The 15,000-nt window shown below is 47.1% G+C and overlaps 1 protein-coding gene across 2 annotated transcripts in view; it reads left to right on the top strand.

The window, feature by feature from the left end:
- ric1 (RIC1 homolog, RAB6A GEF complex partner 1) overlaps positions 1-7,331 on the top strand; it is a 36,031-nt gene extending 28,700 nt beyond the window's left edge. For both annotated transcript variants that reach the window (XM_035523453.1, XM_035523452.1), the window contains exons 17-26: positions 1,559-1,697; positions 1,904-2,020; positions 2,139-2,867; positions 3,431-3,589; positions 3,803-3,939; positions 4,534-4,814; positions 4,967-5,167; positions 5,761-5,938; positions 6,235-6,423; positions 6,536-7,331. In XM_035523453.1, the coding sequence (XP_035379346.1) occupies positions 1,559-1,697; positions 1,904-2,020; positions 2,139-2,867; positions 3,431-3,589; positions 3,803-3,939; positions 4,534-4,814; positions 4,967-5,167; positions 5,761-5,938; positions 6,235-6,423; positions 6,536-6,833 (2,428 nt within the window). In that variant the 3' untranslated portion in view covers positions 6,834-7,331. The remainder of the gene's footprint in view (positions 1-1,558; positions 1,698-1,903; positions 2,021-2,138; positions 2,868-3,430; positions 3,590-3,802; positions 3,940-4,533; positions 4,815-4,966; positions 5,168-5,760; positions 5,939-6,234; positions 6,424-6,535) is intronic.
- Positions 7,332-15,000: the final 7,669 nt, after the last annotated feature.

The raw sequence follows: 15,000 nt of genomic DNA, 5'->3' as shown, positions 1-15,000 counted from the left end.
ATGCTATTATTAGGATTGTTTTAATTTCCATATACACAAAGTATATTGAAACATGAACGAAATATCAATTTTTAAACTGAAAATTAAGAAAAAAAGAATAATGAGCTGTTCAAAAAAATAGCAGTGTCTTCATTTTCATTTACAAACAAATATTTACAGTATAAACTGAAAGTTGTTTAAAGATTTAGCTTTTCTCTTGATCACTGACCTAACATTTAGTTGTGTAACCTTTATTTCTGATAACTTTACATCTGTGTGGCATGGAGTCAACTAACATCTGACACTTGCGAACAGATTTTCCAGCCCAAGTTGACTGGACTACATTCTTGGGTTCCTCTGCATTCTTTTTGCATCAAAAACAGCATTTTTGATGTCACTCCACAAATTCTCAGTCGGATTGAGGTCTGGGGATTGGGCTGGCCACTTCATAACATCAATCTTGTTAGTCTGGAATCAGGATGTTGCCCGCTTGCAGGTGTGTGTGTGTGGTCGATGTCCTGCTGAAACACCCATTTCAATGGCATTTCTTCTTCAGTATAAGGCAACACGACCTCTTCCAGTATTTTTGATATATTCACACTGGTCCTTGGTGCCTGGTATGCATTAAATGGGTCCGACTCCAAAGTATGAGAAACATCCTCAAACCATTATGCTTGCACCTCCATGTTTTACAGTCTTCACAGTGGACTGTGGCTTGAATTCAGTGTTTATGGGTCGTCTCACAAACTGTCTGTGGCCTTTAGACCCAATAAGAACAATCTTGCTCTCGTCTGTCCATAGAATGTTGCGCCACTTCTCTTTAGGCCAGTCGATGTGTTCTTTGGCAAACTAACATTTTCAACACGTCTTTTTTTCAGCAGTGGTACTTTACAAGGGTTTCTTGCAAATAGTTTGGCTTCACGTAGGTGTTTTCTGATTGTTGCAGTACTCACAGGTAACTGAAGATCATCTTTGATTTCCCTGGAGCTGATCATTGGATGCTTCTTTGCCATTCTTGTTATTCTATGATCTACGCGAATTGGTAGTATTTCTTTTCCTACCACGTGTTTCGGGTTTTGTTTGCCATTTTAAAGCATTTGAGATCATTTTAGCTGAGCAGCCAATTATTTTCTGCACTTCTTTATACGTTTTCCCCTCTCCAATCAACTTCTTGATCAAAGTTCTTTGTCCTTTGGTACAATGTCTGGAACGACCCATTGTACTCACTGAGCAGGGGCTAAAACCAGCAGGTACAACATTTGCTGCCCTCCTTTAAATAAGGGCTGTAATTGATACCCGTTTCTTCATAGAATGAATGACCTCACTAATTGAACTCCACACCCCTTTCATTAAATGAGTCAATTACACCCAATTAGCAGCGTGCATGTCATGACTGTTGATTCTGTTGGTTGCCCATTACTCGGCTACACGTAGTCATGAGTTTTTTCCCATGTTGTATTAAATTTTCTGCCAAAATCAGTAATTAAATACATTAGTGATGTTAGACTTCTATTTTTGCACATAACTATGTATGGAAGGTTCTAGCAGCCTTTGTTTAATAAAGCTCTCTCTTCCCCAGTCCTAATCCCTCAGCTAGTGTGGAGCTGTTACAGGAAGTTCCCATGTCTCGGTACATTCCACATCCCTCTCTGGTGGTGTCAGTCACTCTGACCTCAGTCCGCACCGAGACGGGCATCTCGCTCAAAGCTCCGCAGCAGGTACACACACGCGCACATGCCTCACGCACTCGTGCCTCACACACAAACACATACATACACACATGCATACACCTGACGCGCACACACACATGCATGCACGGACACATGCACGTGCCTGACTGTAAATGTATTTCAGCTTGTTTGTGGGTGTGCCCGCACGTATGTGCGTGTGCACGTGTGTGTGTGTGTGTGTTCCTCGGGTCCAGGCTTGTATGGCAGAGAGCATCTTGTTGAATTTGGCTGGTCAGCTCATTATGCTACAGAGAGATCGCTCCGGCCCACAGGTACGAGAGACAGACGCGCCATCCAATCAGAAAAAGCTGGTGAGATCCCTGTCCCGCCCTCTTGGCATTCTGCTCAGTTTCTGTTCAGTGGGTCCTACCTTTTAGGGTAACATTTTATGTTCTAATGGAGTGTGTGTGTGTGTGTGTGCTTCTGCAGCTACCCTTCTGCCCCCCCGTGGTGCTGGCCCAGTGCGTGGAGAGCGTGTGGACCACGTGCCGCAGTAACCGTAAGAAGCGCCACCTGGTGGAGGCTCTGTGGCTGTCTTGCGGCGGCGGCGGGATGAAGGTGTGGCTGCCGCTCTTCCCGCGCGACCACCGCAAGCCGCACTCCTTCCTGGCGCGCCGCATCATGCTGTCTTTCCAGCTCAACATCTACCCGCTTGCTGTGCTCTTCGAGGACGCCCTTGTGCTCGGTGCCGCCAACGAGGCGGCCCTCTATGACGGCCTCGGCGGCCGCAGCCCCGAGGCAGAGCCACCGGAGGCACAGTTCCCCTTCTGCACGGTGGAGCGCACCTCGCAGATCTACCTGCACCACCTGCTGCGGCAGCTGCTGGTGCGTAACCTGGGAGACCAGGCGCTACTGCTGGCCCAGTCGTGCGCCCAGCTGCCTTACTTCCCCCACGTGCTGGAGCTGATGGTGCACGTGGTGCTGGAGGAGGAGGCCACGTCTCGGGAGCCCATCCCAGACCCGCTGCTGCCCACCGTGGCCAAGTTCGTCACGGAGTTCCCGCTCTTTCTGCGTACCATCGTGCACTGCGCCCGCAAGACTGAGTTCGCCCTCTGGAACTACCTGTTCGCTGCTGTCGGCAACCCCAAGGATCTGTTCGAAGAGTGTCTCCTGACGCAGGACCTGGACACAGCGGCCTCTTACCTCATCATTCTGCAGGTGTGGGGGAGGGGCGTCCGCACCTGCAGTGCTCTAGACCGACTGGTTTAACTGGGCTCTAGACAGACTGGTTTGGCTGTGCACTAGACTGACAGCACTTTACTTGCTCTAGACCGACTGGACTTGACTGCGCTCTAGACTGACAGCACTCGACTTGCTCTAGACCAACTGGACTTGACTGCGCTCTAGACCGACTGGTTTGGCTGTGCTCTAGACTGACAGCACGTGACTTGCTCTAGATCGACTGGTTTGGCTGTGCTCTAGACAGACTGATCTTGCTGAGTCTTGCTTATATTTCTAGATTTGTTTACCAGTCTAGATGAGACAGTTGTACACATACACATGGTATTAAAGAGTAGATAAACTAAGATTTATGTCTCTTCATTTGGATTTATTCAGAAAGTTTGGATCTCAGTTCTGAATGGTTTTGCCTGCTATGTGATTCTGTATTTATACATCATCTAGAATTTAGTTGTGGTGGTGTTTAGTTGCAGTGTTTTGGAGGACTTGTGTCTGCAGTGCTGAGCTGCTGGTTGTCAGCTGTGTTGCGATTGGTGTTCTAGAACATGGAGGTCCCAGCGGTGAGTCGGCAGCATGCCACCCTGCTCTTCAACACTGCCCTCGAGCAGGGCAAGTGGGACCTCTGCCGTCACATGATCCGCTTCCTGAAGGCAATTGGCTCAGGAGAGAGCGAGACCCCGCCCATCACGCCTACGACCCAGGTGAGGCACATGTTAGTCAGTCGTATGCGACATGACTGTAAGTGTCCCGCAGGTTAAAGTCTATCGCATGACACATGACTGTAAGCACCGGGTCTGGACTCACAGGTTTAGGGTTACGGTCATGAGTGTCATGAGGGTTAGGGCTTGACTCACTGGGTCAGGGTCAGGGTTGTGCGGTACAGAGGGTGATGTTGCTGTGGGTGATGTTCCCAGGAGCCCAGCTCTACAGGGGCCTTCGAGTTTTTCCGGAACCGGAGCATCAGTCTGTCCCAGTCAGTGGATGGAGCTTCCATAGGAAAGTCCAACCTGCAGAAAGCTTTCAGCATGCCAGCAGGTCCCTCTGCGAAAAGGTAACACACACGCACACACAATAACTGCAATAATTTTAATGTTCTCTCTGTGAGCACCTTATCAACATTTTCCAGTGCTAAGTTACAATACTGGTTACACTGTGCAATAATCACTGGAACGATGTCAATAGTTTCTATATACAATGTGCAATATTTTATTCCTATGTGCAGTATATGTATATACTTGTCTCGTGCACTTACCTTACGTATAGTGTATATTTGCACATCAGAGTTTGGAGAAACGCAATCTCATTCAGCTGCGCACTACTTGTTGTATAGTCTGAATGACAATAAAGCTGACTTTGACTTGACACACACTAGGCTTGTAGTTCTTATACTTTACACTAAATTTAAAATTGCTTCAATTAAACATTAGACTTGAAACATTTCTGTGTGTGTGGCTTGTGTGGTTAATAAGGACAGCAAGAGTGTTAGGGTTAGGTGTGTGTGTGTATGCGCAGTACGAACTGTAAGAGTCCAGAGAACATGCACATTGACGTGTGTGTGTGTGTGTGTGTGTGTGTGTGTGTGTGTGTGTGTGTGTGTGTGTGTGTATGTGTGTGTGCGTGCGTGCGTGGGTGCGTGCGCGCCCAGTACGGACTGTAAGAGTCCAGAGAACATGTACATTGACATGCTGCTCTGGAGACATGCGCGTCGTCTGCTGGAGCAGGAACGTCTGCGGGACCTCGGCTGTTTCTCTGCCCAGCTGGGCTTTGAGCTGATTGGCTGGCTGTGCCGTGAGCGCTCACGTGTGGCCCGCCTCCGTGATTTTGTTGCTGCCCTCAAGCGCCTGCACAAGGACTTCCTGTGGCCCTTCCCCGTCACTCCCAACAGCTCCGTGGGCTCGCCGCTCAAAAACGGGCGCTGTCGCGCAGGTGTGTACAGTCTGATTTAATCTCAGGCTACTACAGTTCAGATGTGACGTGGGTGGATTAAAAAAAAACAGAGAATTTAATCCACACTAATCATGGAGTCGGAACATTTCTCTAATGAAAATGTTGTCCTCTCTCTCTCTCATATGCTGTAGTGTTAAGCACACATCTTCTGAAATCTCAGTCTGCTGACAGCTTACTGAACAGTGACATGGATGCCCCTCCCCCACCAGTCACCACAACCAAACATCACTGGCTAGATGGTCTGGGGGCAGGGCCAAAGGAGATGGACTCCATCTCCTCCCATGGAGTTCCTCAGACACATGAGGCCTTCCTGTCTCCTCTCATCAACAAACGTGAGACCACAGGGTTTGGGTTTGGGATAGGGATAAGGTGTGGGATAGAGTTTGGGTTAGGGATAGGGTTGGGTTTGGGGTGAGGGATAGGGTTGGGTTAGGGATAAAGTTGGGTTTGGGGTTATGGATTGGGGTGGGGCATAGGGTTGGGATGGGGATAGGGTTCGGTTTGGGGTTAGGGATAGGTTGGGAATTGGGTTGGGGATAGAGGGTTTGGGATAGGGGTTAGGGATAGGGTTGGGGTTGGGGATAGGGGTTAGGGATAGGGTTGGGGATGGGGATAGGGTTCGGTTTGGGGTTAGGGATTGGGTTGGGGATAGGAATAGGGTTGGGATGGGGATAGGGTTGGGGATAGGGATAGGGTTTGGGGATAGGAATAGGGTTGGGATGGGGATAGGGTTGGGTTTGGGTTAGGGTTTGGGATAGGGTTTGTGCCACTCTTAGCAGGGTGTTCTTTGCCTTCCAGCATTCTGCCTTGCTTTGTTTTTCAGCTGTTTAGAAAAGGTTATTTTAAATTTGAGGACTGAAAATTCTCTCACACTCACACTCACTCACTCTCTAAGACATTTCTTTCTGTCTCTCTCTCTCTCTAGCGGAGGAGTGCAGTGTGGGCTCGGCCACAGACCTGACTGAGACCAGCTCTATGGTGGATGGGGACTGGACAGTGGTGGATGAGAACTTTTCCACTCTCAATCTTAGCCAGTCAGAGTTGGAGCACATCTCCATGGAGCTGGCCAACAAGGGTCCTCACAAGTCCCAGGTGCAGCTAAGGTGAGTGCCCCACACACTCTGAGGTCATCAATAAGGTCATTTTCAGGGCTCATCTGAGTGTAAGATCATTACTAACAGCAGAATTAAGAGCCAGTCCACTGGAAGTTGAATGGAAAATGTCAAAGTAATTTTAAGTGTTTCATTGCTGTGGTATCACAACAGTTTGGGATTAGGGTTAGTTAGGGTTTAGGTTTAGGGTTAGGGTTAGTTGGGGTTTAGGGTTTGGGGGATGCGTGCATGTGTGTGCGTGTGAGGGAGAGAGAGGATGTTCACATCTCTGGCCTTTTTCCTGCCAGGTATCTCCTGCACATGTTCATGGAGGCGGGCTGTTTGGAGTGGTGTGTGGTGATTGGTTTGCTTCTGCGGGAGGTGAATGTCATTAAGCAGGTGCTGTCTCTGCTGGGCAGTCCGGAGGTGCCACGCGAGACGGTCCGGAGTGTCTATGCTGGCCTGCTGGCCGTGGACCAGTGGGCCTCCTCCGACTGGTCAGTCCCCTAACCCTGTTCCCTTGGGGGCGTGACACTGGAGCGTGTGTGTACTGATGTAGGTTTTGATGTGTGTGTGTGTCTGTGTGTGTGTGTGTGTGTGTGTGTCCAGCCTGGGTTACAAGGCCTTCCTGAACCTCCTGCGTCCCCAGCTGCAGACGTTGTGTCAGACGGCCTCGGAGCAGGTGCAGGCCGAGAACTTCCAGGCCTCCGCTGGCTCCAAGCTGGCTGAGACAGCGGTGGGGGTGACGGCGGCGGTGATGCCCAGGGCCGAGGAGTCGCGGGGGACCGCACCCCTGGGCCTACCCCCAGACACCCCCATGGGAGCCAGCATGGACAGAGGCTGCGCTGAGGAGAAGCCAGAGGAAGAGCCTGACGAGGAGGGCACGTACGACTGCATCCTCTCCTGACCCAAGGGGCAATAGAAGGGAAGATTCAGGCTGTGGAGGAGAGCTGACTGTCCAGGGTCCTCTCAGCACAGTGCAGCAGAGTGTGTGTGTGTGTGTGTGTGTGTGTGTGTGCGTGTGTGCGTGCGTGTGTGCGTGTGTGTGTGTGTGTGAGAGAGACCACTATAACCAATGGGGTGTGAGCGTGTGTGCACACACCCTTTCATTTATGCACATCAGTCCAGATTGCAGTGGGTGTGTGTGTTGTTGTATTCTCTAATGGTCCAACACCATCAGTATTATCACACTTATTTATCCACAGCCCCACATGCAGGCGAAGGGGGCTTTGCTTCCCACCAGCTGCATCTGAGTGTAGTGGAAGTCTGACTCGAACCTTCACCAAAAGATTCTTACAAGAATATTGCAGTGCTGGCAGTAAAGGCAGGTTGTGATGCATGCAGGTTGGGGTTAGTTTGTTTGGGTTAGGGTAAGGGTTAGTGTGTTGGGGTTAGGGTTAGTGTGTTTGGGTTAGGGTAGGGGTTAGGGTTAGTGTGTTTGGGTTAGGGTAAGGGTTAGGGTTAGTGTGTTGTCGGGTTAGGGTAAGGGTTAGTGTGTTGTCGGGTTAGGGTAAGGGTTAGTGTGTTGTCGGGTTAGGGTAAGGGTTAGTGTGTTGTCGGGTTAGGGCAAGGGTTAGTGTGTTGTCGGATTAGGGTTAGTGTGTCAGCTTAGGGTAAGGGTTAGGGTTGGTGTGTCAGCTTAGGGTAAGGGTTAGGGTTGGTGTGTTTGGGTTAGGGTTGGTGTGTTTGGGTTAGGGTTGGTGTGTTTGGGTTAGGGTAAGGGTTAGGGTTGGTGTGTTTGGGTTAGGGTAAGGGTTAGTGTGTTGGGGTTAGGGTTAGTGTGTTTGGGTTAGGGTAAGGGTTAGTGTGTTGTCGGGTTAGGGTAAGGGTTAGGGTTGGTGTGTTTGGGTTAGGGTAAGGGTTAGGGTAAGGGTTAGGGTTGGTGTGTCGGGTTAGGGTAAGGGTTAGGGTTGGTGTGTCGGGTTAGGGTAAGGGTTAGGGTTGGTGTGTCGGGTTAGGGTAAGGGTTAGTGTGTTGGGGTTAGGGTTAATGTGTCAGGTTAGGGTAAGGGGTAGGGTTAGTGTGTTGTCGGGTTAGGGTAAGGGTTAGTGTGTCAGGTTAGGGTTAGGGTGTTGTATGGTAAGGGTTAGGGTGTTGGGGTTAGGGTGTTGTCAGATATTCATTAGCAACGTTGGCATTTTCAGATGGAGCATTAAACCCGCCAGTGGTGTATTCAGCCTTGTGCAAAAGAAGTCAGAACCCAGCGCAGTACCACCTTCGGCCTTTAGGGGTTAGGGTTGCGGTTAGGGTTGGGGTTAGGGCAGTACTTAACCCAGCGCAGTGCCACCTTCGGCCTTTAGGGGTGATCATGTTTTCATTGCTTCTCCCATGTTTCCAGTAACATGGAGAAGGAATGACTGGTGAAAATTCAGACGAGTTCAGTACAAGCATTGTTGGTTTGACTGAGTAACCTGTTATCTCTCATTTATACTTGTTTGTCACTGGCTCATGTCTCCATCCACACAAAATATAAGGTCCTCTCCACCCTGGACAGAGGAGGTTTTCTGTTTTTAAGGAAACAAATTAATTGTTCTTGCTGAAATAAGCCTTTGTGCTCTAAAAGCACTAAGTAGAAAATGCAAACGTGTGTGGCGTGTGAATGTGAGGGCACTCAGGCTTGGTAGGGTGCCCGAGACCTCACACTTACAAGGATTATGGCTATCACGTTCTTCACCAAGGATTATGGGTATAAGGGCCTTCACCAAGGATTATGGGTATAAGGGCCTTCACCAAGGATTATGGGTATAAGGGCCTTCACCAAGGATTATGGGTATAAGGGCCTTCACCAAGGGCTTCTGTTCGGAGTGCTCATGCAGCAGTATGGAAGTCTGTGCCTTTGGCAAAGGGCCCAGGTCACATTTCAGTATATTCCTGAATCCTGGTTCCTGGTTTTCCTACCATCCAGGTAGAGCCTTTTTGTTGTTTGTTTGTTGTTTTGGTTTGTTTGTTTGTTTGTTTACTCTCTTCTAAACCCCAGTACAGGCCTTATGAACAATGATGCGTTTAGGACAAAGACCTCTGTGTCCCAGCTTCAGTGTATTTATCATGTGACAATGATTGAATCAAGTGGTTTTTAAAGTCTTATTTATTCCCGTAATAATAAACATCTGCACATGCGTATGTCAATAATTGTTGGAGAATATACCATTTTATGACTCATATCTTTATATTTTGTTGTATTGTTGCTACAGCCATGGTGGTGATATTCCTGTTGTTGTTTGTATTATTACATTGATTTGTTGTGGTTATTTATTTGAGGGCGGGGCTTGTGCATCTTGAGTATTTTCACTCTTCAGACGTGTTCAGGTCTGCACCAGCCGCTGGAAGGATGGCCAGATGTTGAGCCCAGGGCTAACGGCCTCGCTAGAGGACACGCGTTGATTTCGTTGTTGCGCGTAACCTGCACAGTACTGATGTTCCTCTATTACTTTATTTCTGTGGTCCCTCTGACATTTGCTCTCTGCTAAAGAGCTGCTAGAGAACCCTTTCCCAGACCACCCTCCCCCCCCCCCCCCCCCCGGATGTAGTCATTAGTAACCTGATCAAAAATAATGATGGACCTCTTTGTTAGCTTCTTTTTTTTAATACCATTGTTCAATTTCAGAGCATAGAACCCTATTAACCCGATTTTATATATAAAAGTAAGAGGCAACAAGCATATACAAAAAAAATCATCTTGTAGTGTGTATACAGGACATGTGCTGTAGAGGGTGAATGTGCATGAAGCTGTGAGGAACAGCACGGCTTGCCTATCTCGGCTTCAGTATTAAAATGGTTTGGCCATGTGCAATCTTCAGGAACATCCATTTCTTCGCAAAGGAGTTCGGATATCCTCTTCAAGGTCACACTCTGCTTTTAATTTGATGGCGGTGTGGTTTGCCGTGTGTGGACAGAACTGTGCAGTCTGCCACGCCTCCCTGTCCAGGCCTGCAGAGATCTGAACGCCTCAGCGTCGTCACTTGTGGCGTGGCTCTGCTGTTGTGTCTCCTTGCAGTTCTTTTTCTCCTCCCAACTCCTTGGCCTGCTCAGAGTGAGCCGAGTGCCTCCAAGCTCCGGGATTCATGACCGGCAGACCTGCAGGCCTGCACACAACCGGCATGTTATTACACCGCTTACCAAAGAGCTGATATAGGCCCTTGACCCGCGCTGTATAACTAACCCTAACCTTTCAATCTGTGTCAGGAGAGCTTGCTGTAAGATCATACATATGCAAAATGCTACAAAACCACAAAGCTTTTTTTTTTTTCTTCTAAATCTTCAGTGGCAGTAATTAGCTGCACAGCTGGTTTCTTCTCCAAGTTCTCTACGTTCAGCAGGTGCGATGGACGATTGCAGTGTCTGGATGAATCATGGCGTTTAGTTTGGCTCTTCTCTCACCCTCCCCAACAAGCTCACTAGTCTGGTACTTTCATGTATACATGTTTCATACACAGGGGCTACAGGACTTTAAAAATGGATGGAGAAAGTGCTCGTCTTTTTCCTTCCTGTGTACAGTTGACGTGGTGATGGGTACGCCAGCTCTCCACCTTAGGAGTGTTTTCTTACTGCAGTGTATAGTGATGCTGTTTCTTGTACAATAACTTTTTCTACCAAGTTTTTGTTTTCTATATTTTTTTCCTGTACATAAAGAACAATAAATTATTTTTAAAAACACTTGAACCTGTGATTTGTCCTGATTCACAAGCTAGGCCTACATTTAAATTTTTTTAAGGGATCTCAGTTAACCACCCTTCATGGGCGTTATTTACAGTATTCATTCTTTTATATGGGCCACTACCCAAATATTAGCTTGAGGAAACTGGCCAGTTAGGAACAGGGTAGAGAACAAACCACATACCAGCAGCAGCAGCATGTAACTGTACTACTGTCTGTCTGTCTACAGTCTGTAACTGTGCCACAGTCTGTCTGTCTATAGCCTACATTCTGAAACTGTACTAGTCTGTCTACAGCCTACAGTCTAACTGTACTACACTCTGTCTACAGCCTACAGTCTGTAACTACTACACACTGTCTACAGCCTACAGTCTGTAACTGTACCACAGCCTCTGTCTACAGTCTACAGTCTGTAACTACTACACTCTGTCTACAGCCTACAGTCTGTAACTGTACCACAGCCTCTGTCTACAGTCTACAGTCTGTAACTACTACAGTCGCTGTCTATTGCCTAGTCTGTAACTACCATAGACTGAAACTGTACTACACACTCTGTCTACAGCCTACAGTCTGTAACTGTACCACAGTCTGTCTGTCTTTAGCCTACAGTCTGTAATTGTACCACAGTCTGTCTGTCTTTAGCCTACTGTCTGTAACTCTACTACAGTCTGTAACTGTGGCCCTATAAACTAATAAACGAGATTAGTGGGTGTATGCAGGAAGGGCATTGAGCACCAGTACTGAACTCTCATATTGGTCACCTTGAGCCGTCCCACATCTTCGCGTTAGAAACCTTGGATGCCACGTTAGTATTGTAGGTAGCGAATCAGTCTAATACTCTGACAAGCTTTTGAGCACCTGTTCAACTAGAATTGACATTAGCTTGCTAAAATAGTGAGTAGACCATTTGTGAGATTCCCAAATCTTTGAATTTACATCTCAGGCCATTTACAACCCTGAATCAATGACAGATGGGGACTCTTAATTGAACTTGAGGAAGACCTAGGACTTAACCCCGAAGTGCCCAAGCTGTGCGACAGCTGCGATGGTCGGGAGGTTACGGCGTTGCACTTGAAATCCAGTGGGGTTCCCCATGCCGTTTCGACTCCTGCGTGCAGCGTGAGGGAATGTTTCTTTCCTGATGGCTTTGCTGGAAGAATGAGTGCACACTGTCCTCTAGTTCTCTTTTTGTGTATGCTTGCCATGCCATTTGCAACTTTGTGCCAGTGAAACTGTAGGAGTCCTAAAAATTGATGCAGAAATAGCTGCTTTGCCGATAAGTTGTGATTACCCAGGGATTAAGGTGTTGGTATCGAACTCCAATGTGGTCTCTTGCAGCATAGAGAATTTAGCTGCTCTTTAACTATAACTATAACACTTTAGTTATTACCCTGTTCACTGCAGTGCCCACCCACCACAAGTCACTAACAATATGATGTACTTGCAAGTAGCAGCAGTATTAGCATCAGCACGACTGGGCTTCAATCTTCCGAAATTCACAGGTGTTCAAGTTCAAGTTTGGTTTATTTGTCACATACATAGTCATACACAGTACAACTCGCAGTGAAACGGTTGAGAGTGCTCTGTCCAAACTGAGGAAAAAGAAAAACGGGTGCATAGAGAAATATATATTCTATATATATACAAAAATATGTTAACAATGTGTGTACAATATATGTATATTATGTTTATATACACAATGTATATATGGTTATGTATGTACAGAATGTACAGTTCCATCTTGTAAATGACATATTTACAGTTATATGTTACATGGTGGCAATTGAACATATTTACAGTTATGTTACATGGTGGTGGTGGTCCCCACAGTTTATCAGTTTCCCGGATTCAGGGCCCGAATGGCCTGTGGGAAGAAGCTCCACTTCAGTCTCTCTGTCTTGGTCTTCAGGGAGCGAAAGCGCTTCCCTGACCTCAACAGAGAGAAGAGCCTATTGTTGGGATGGGTGGGGTGCTTCACAATCCTCCTGGCCTTGGTCTGGCACCGCTTGTAGTAGATGGTCCGCAGGTCAGGAAGTTCCGTATGAGTGATGTGTTCTGCTGAACGCACTACCCTTTGGAGTGTTTGTCTGTCCTGCAGGGAGGGGATGATAGTGTTAAATGCTGAACTGTGTTACCCCACTGCTGCGCTCCCTTCATTGGCTTCCAGTAGCTGCACACATCAGATTTAAAATCTTGATGCTTGCCTACCAAGCCAAAAATGGGCCAGCCCCTTCATACATTGAGTTAATGGTCAAAGCCCGATTCGTACCTCGCGTTCTTCGAACCTCAAGTATGGCTTGGCTTGAAATGCCATGCTTCAAGTCTCATGGAAGACAAGCGTTGAGACTATTTCCTGTCCTGGCTCACAGATGGTGGAACGAACTTCCGCTTGCTGTCTGGACAGCGGAGTCCCTTGCAGTCTTCAAACACAGACTGAAGACCCATCTATTCATGGAATATTTAAATGACAAATGACCCTGCTCCTTTATTGACAGAACTAAATTAGCACTTAATGTAGAGTATTATTTATTAAACTGATGTTGTCTAACAAACTTTAGAACTTATTGTTTAATGCACTTATCATTGTTTAAGATAGACCTCATGCATTTTGTACTTCTAGGCAACAGCAGTGATCCCTGTATTTCTACAGTATTCGAGATCATTTCTATATTGGACTCTAACCTACTGTAATGACTGGGCTGTATTCTATGAGTAAATACCAAAGCACCTTTGTAAGTCGCACTGGATAAGAGCGCCTGTTAAATGCCATAAATGTAAATGTAAATGTAACAAGTGCATCTCAAGACTTGACACTCAAGTCCCGACACAAGTCAAAAGTGAATGCGTACAATCCAAAGGCAAGATGCAGTTACCAAGTACTTCCCTTCAAGTCATAGTCAAGTCACCACATTTAATGTCTTACAATATTTGACACCAGTAAAGCACCTGATGTAGTTTATGAAATTGAAAAAACAAAAAAAGAACAAAAAGGTTTTTAAACACATTCTGGTGATGTTGACCCAGTCTTCTTTCTCCTCTTTTAACAATGTCGGTGTGCTGGCTTATCATTTGTATTTCTTTTCCAATTCTTGTAAAAATGCAAAATATTCAAAGCAGTTTGGCTATCCCTGTGTGCTAAACACGTGATTGCTCTACACTATGAGTTATGTCATATGGAACATTTTTATCAAATTTGGCTTTGACTCTCTTTGCAATATATTTGATTATTCTATTGCAAATTCCTGTACTGAGCTGCACTCTCTTGTCAACTTAGGTCAAGCGATGTCCTGCACTAATTTAGGGTTAGGGTTAGGGTTAGGTTAGGGTTAGGGTTAGGGTTAGGGTTAGGTTAGGGTTAGGGTTAGGGTTAGGGTTTAGGGTTAGGGTTAGGGTTAGGGTTAGGGTTAGGGTTAGGGTTTAGGGTTAGGGTTAGGGTTAGGGTTAGGGATTAGGGTTAGGGTTAGGGTTAGGGTTAGGGTAGGGTTAGGGTTAGGGTTAGGGTTAGGTTAGGGTTAGGTTAGGGTTAGGGTTAGGGTTAGGGTTAGGTTAGGGTTAGGTTAGGGTTAGGGTTAGGGTTAGGGTTAGGGTTAGGTTAGGGTTAGGGTTAGGGTTAGGGTTAGGTTAGGGTTAGGGTTAGGGTTAGGATTAGGGTTTAGGGTTAGGGTTAGGGTTAGGGTTAGGGTTTGGGTTAGGGTTAGGGTTAGGGTTGGGGTTAGGGTTAGGGTTAGGGTTAGGGTTAGGGGTTAGGGTTAGGGTTAGGGTTAGGGTTAGGTTAGGGTTAGGGTTAGGGTTAGGATAGGGTTAGGGTTAGGGTTAGGGTTAGGGGTTAGGGTTAGGGTTAGGGTTAGGTTAGGGTTAGGGTTAAGGGTTAGGGTTAGGGTTAGGGTTAGGGTTAGGTTAGGGTTAAGGGTTAGGGTTAGGGTTAGGGTTAGGGTTAGGGTTAGTAGGGTTAGGGTTAGGGTTAGGGTTAGGTTAGGGTTAGGGTTAGGGTTAGGTTAGGGTTAGGGTTAGGGTTAGGGTTAGGGTTTGGGTTAGGGTTAGGGTTAGGTTAGGGTTAGGGTTAGGGTTAGGGTTAGGTTAGGGTTAGGGTTAGGGTTAGGGTTAGGGTTAGGTTAGGGTTAGGGTTAGGGTTAGGGTTAGGTTAGGGTTAGGGTTAGGGTTAGGGTTTAGGGTTAGGGTTAGGGTTAGGGTTAGGGTTTAGGGTTAGGGTTAGGGTTAGGGTTAGGATAGGGTTAGGGTTAGGGTTAGGGTTTAGGGTTAGGGTTAGGGTTAGGGTTAGGGTTAGGGTTTAGGGTTAGGGTTAGGGTTAGGGTTTAGGGTTAGGGTTAGGGTTAGGGTTAGGGTTTAGGGTTAGGGTTAGGGTTAGGGTTAGGGTTGGGTTAGGGTTAGGGTTAGGGTTAGGGTTAGGATTAGGGTTAGGG

This window comes from Electrophorus electricus, unplaced genomic scaffold (genome assembly GCF_013358815.1).
Source record: "Electrophorus electricus isolate fEleEle1 unplaced genomic scaffold, fEleEle1.pri S50, whole genome shotgun sequence".
Lineage (NCBI taxonomy): Eukaryota > Metazoa > Chordata > Actinopteri > Gymnotiformes > Gymnotidae > Electrophorus > Electrophorus electricus.
This window is presented reverse-complemented; position numbering and strand designations above follow the sequence as displayed.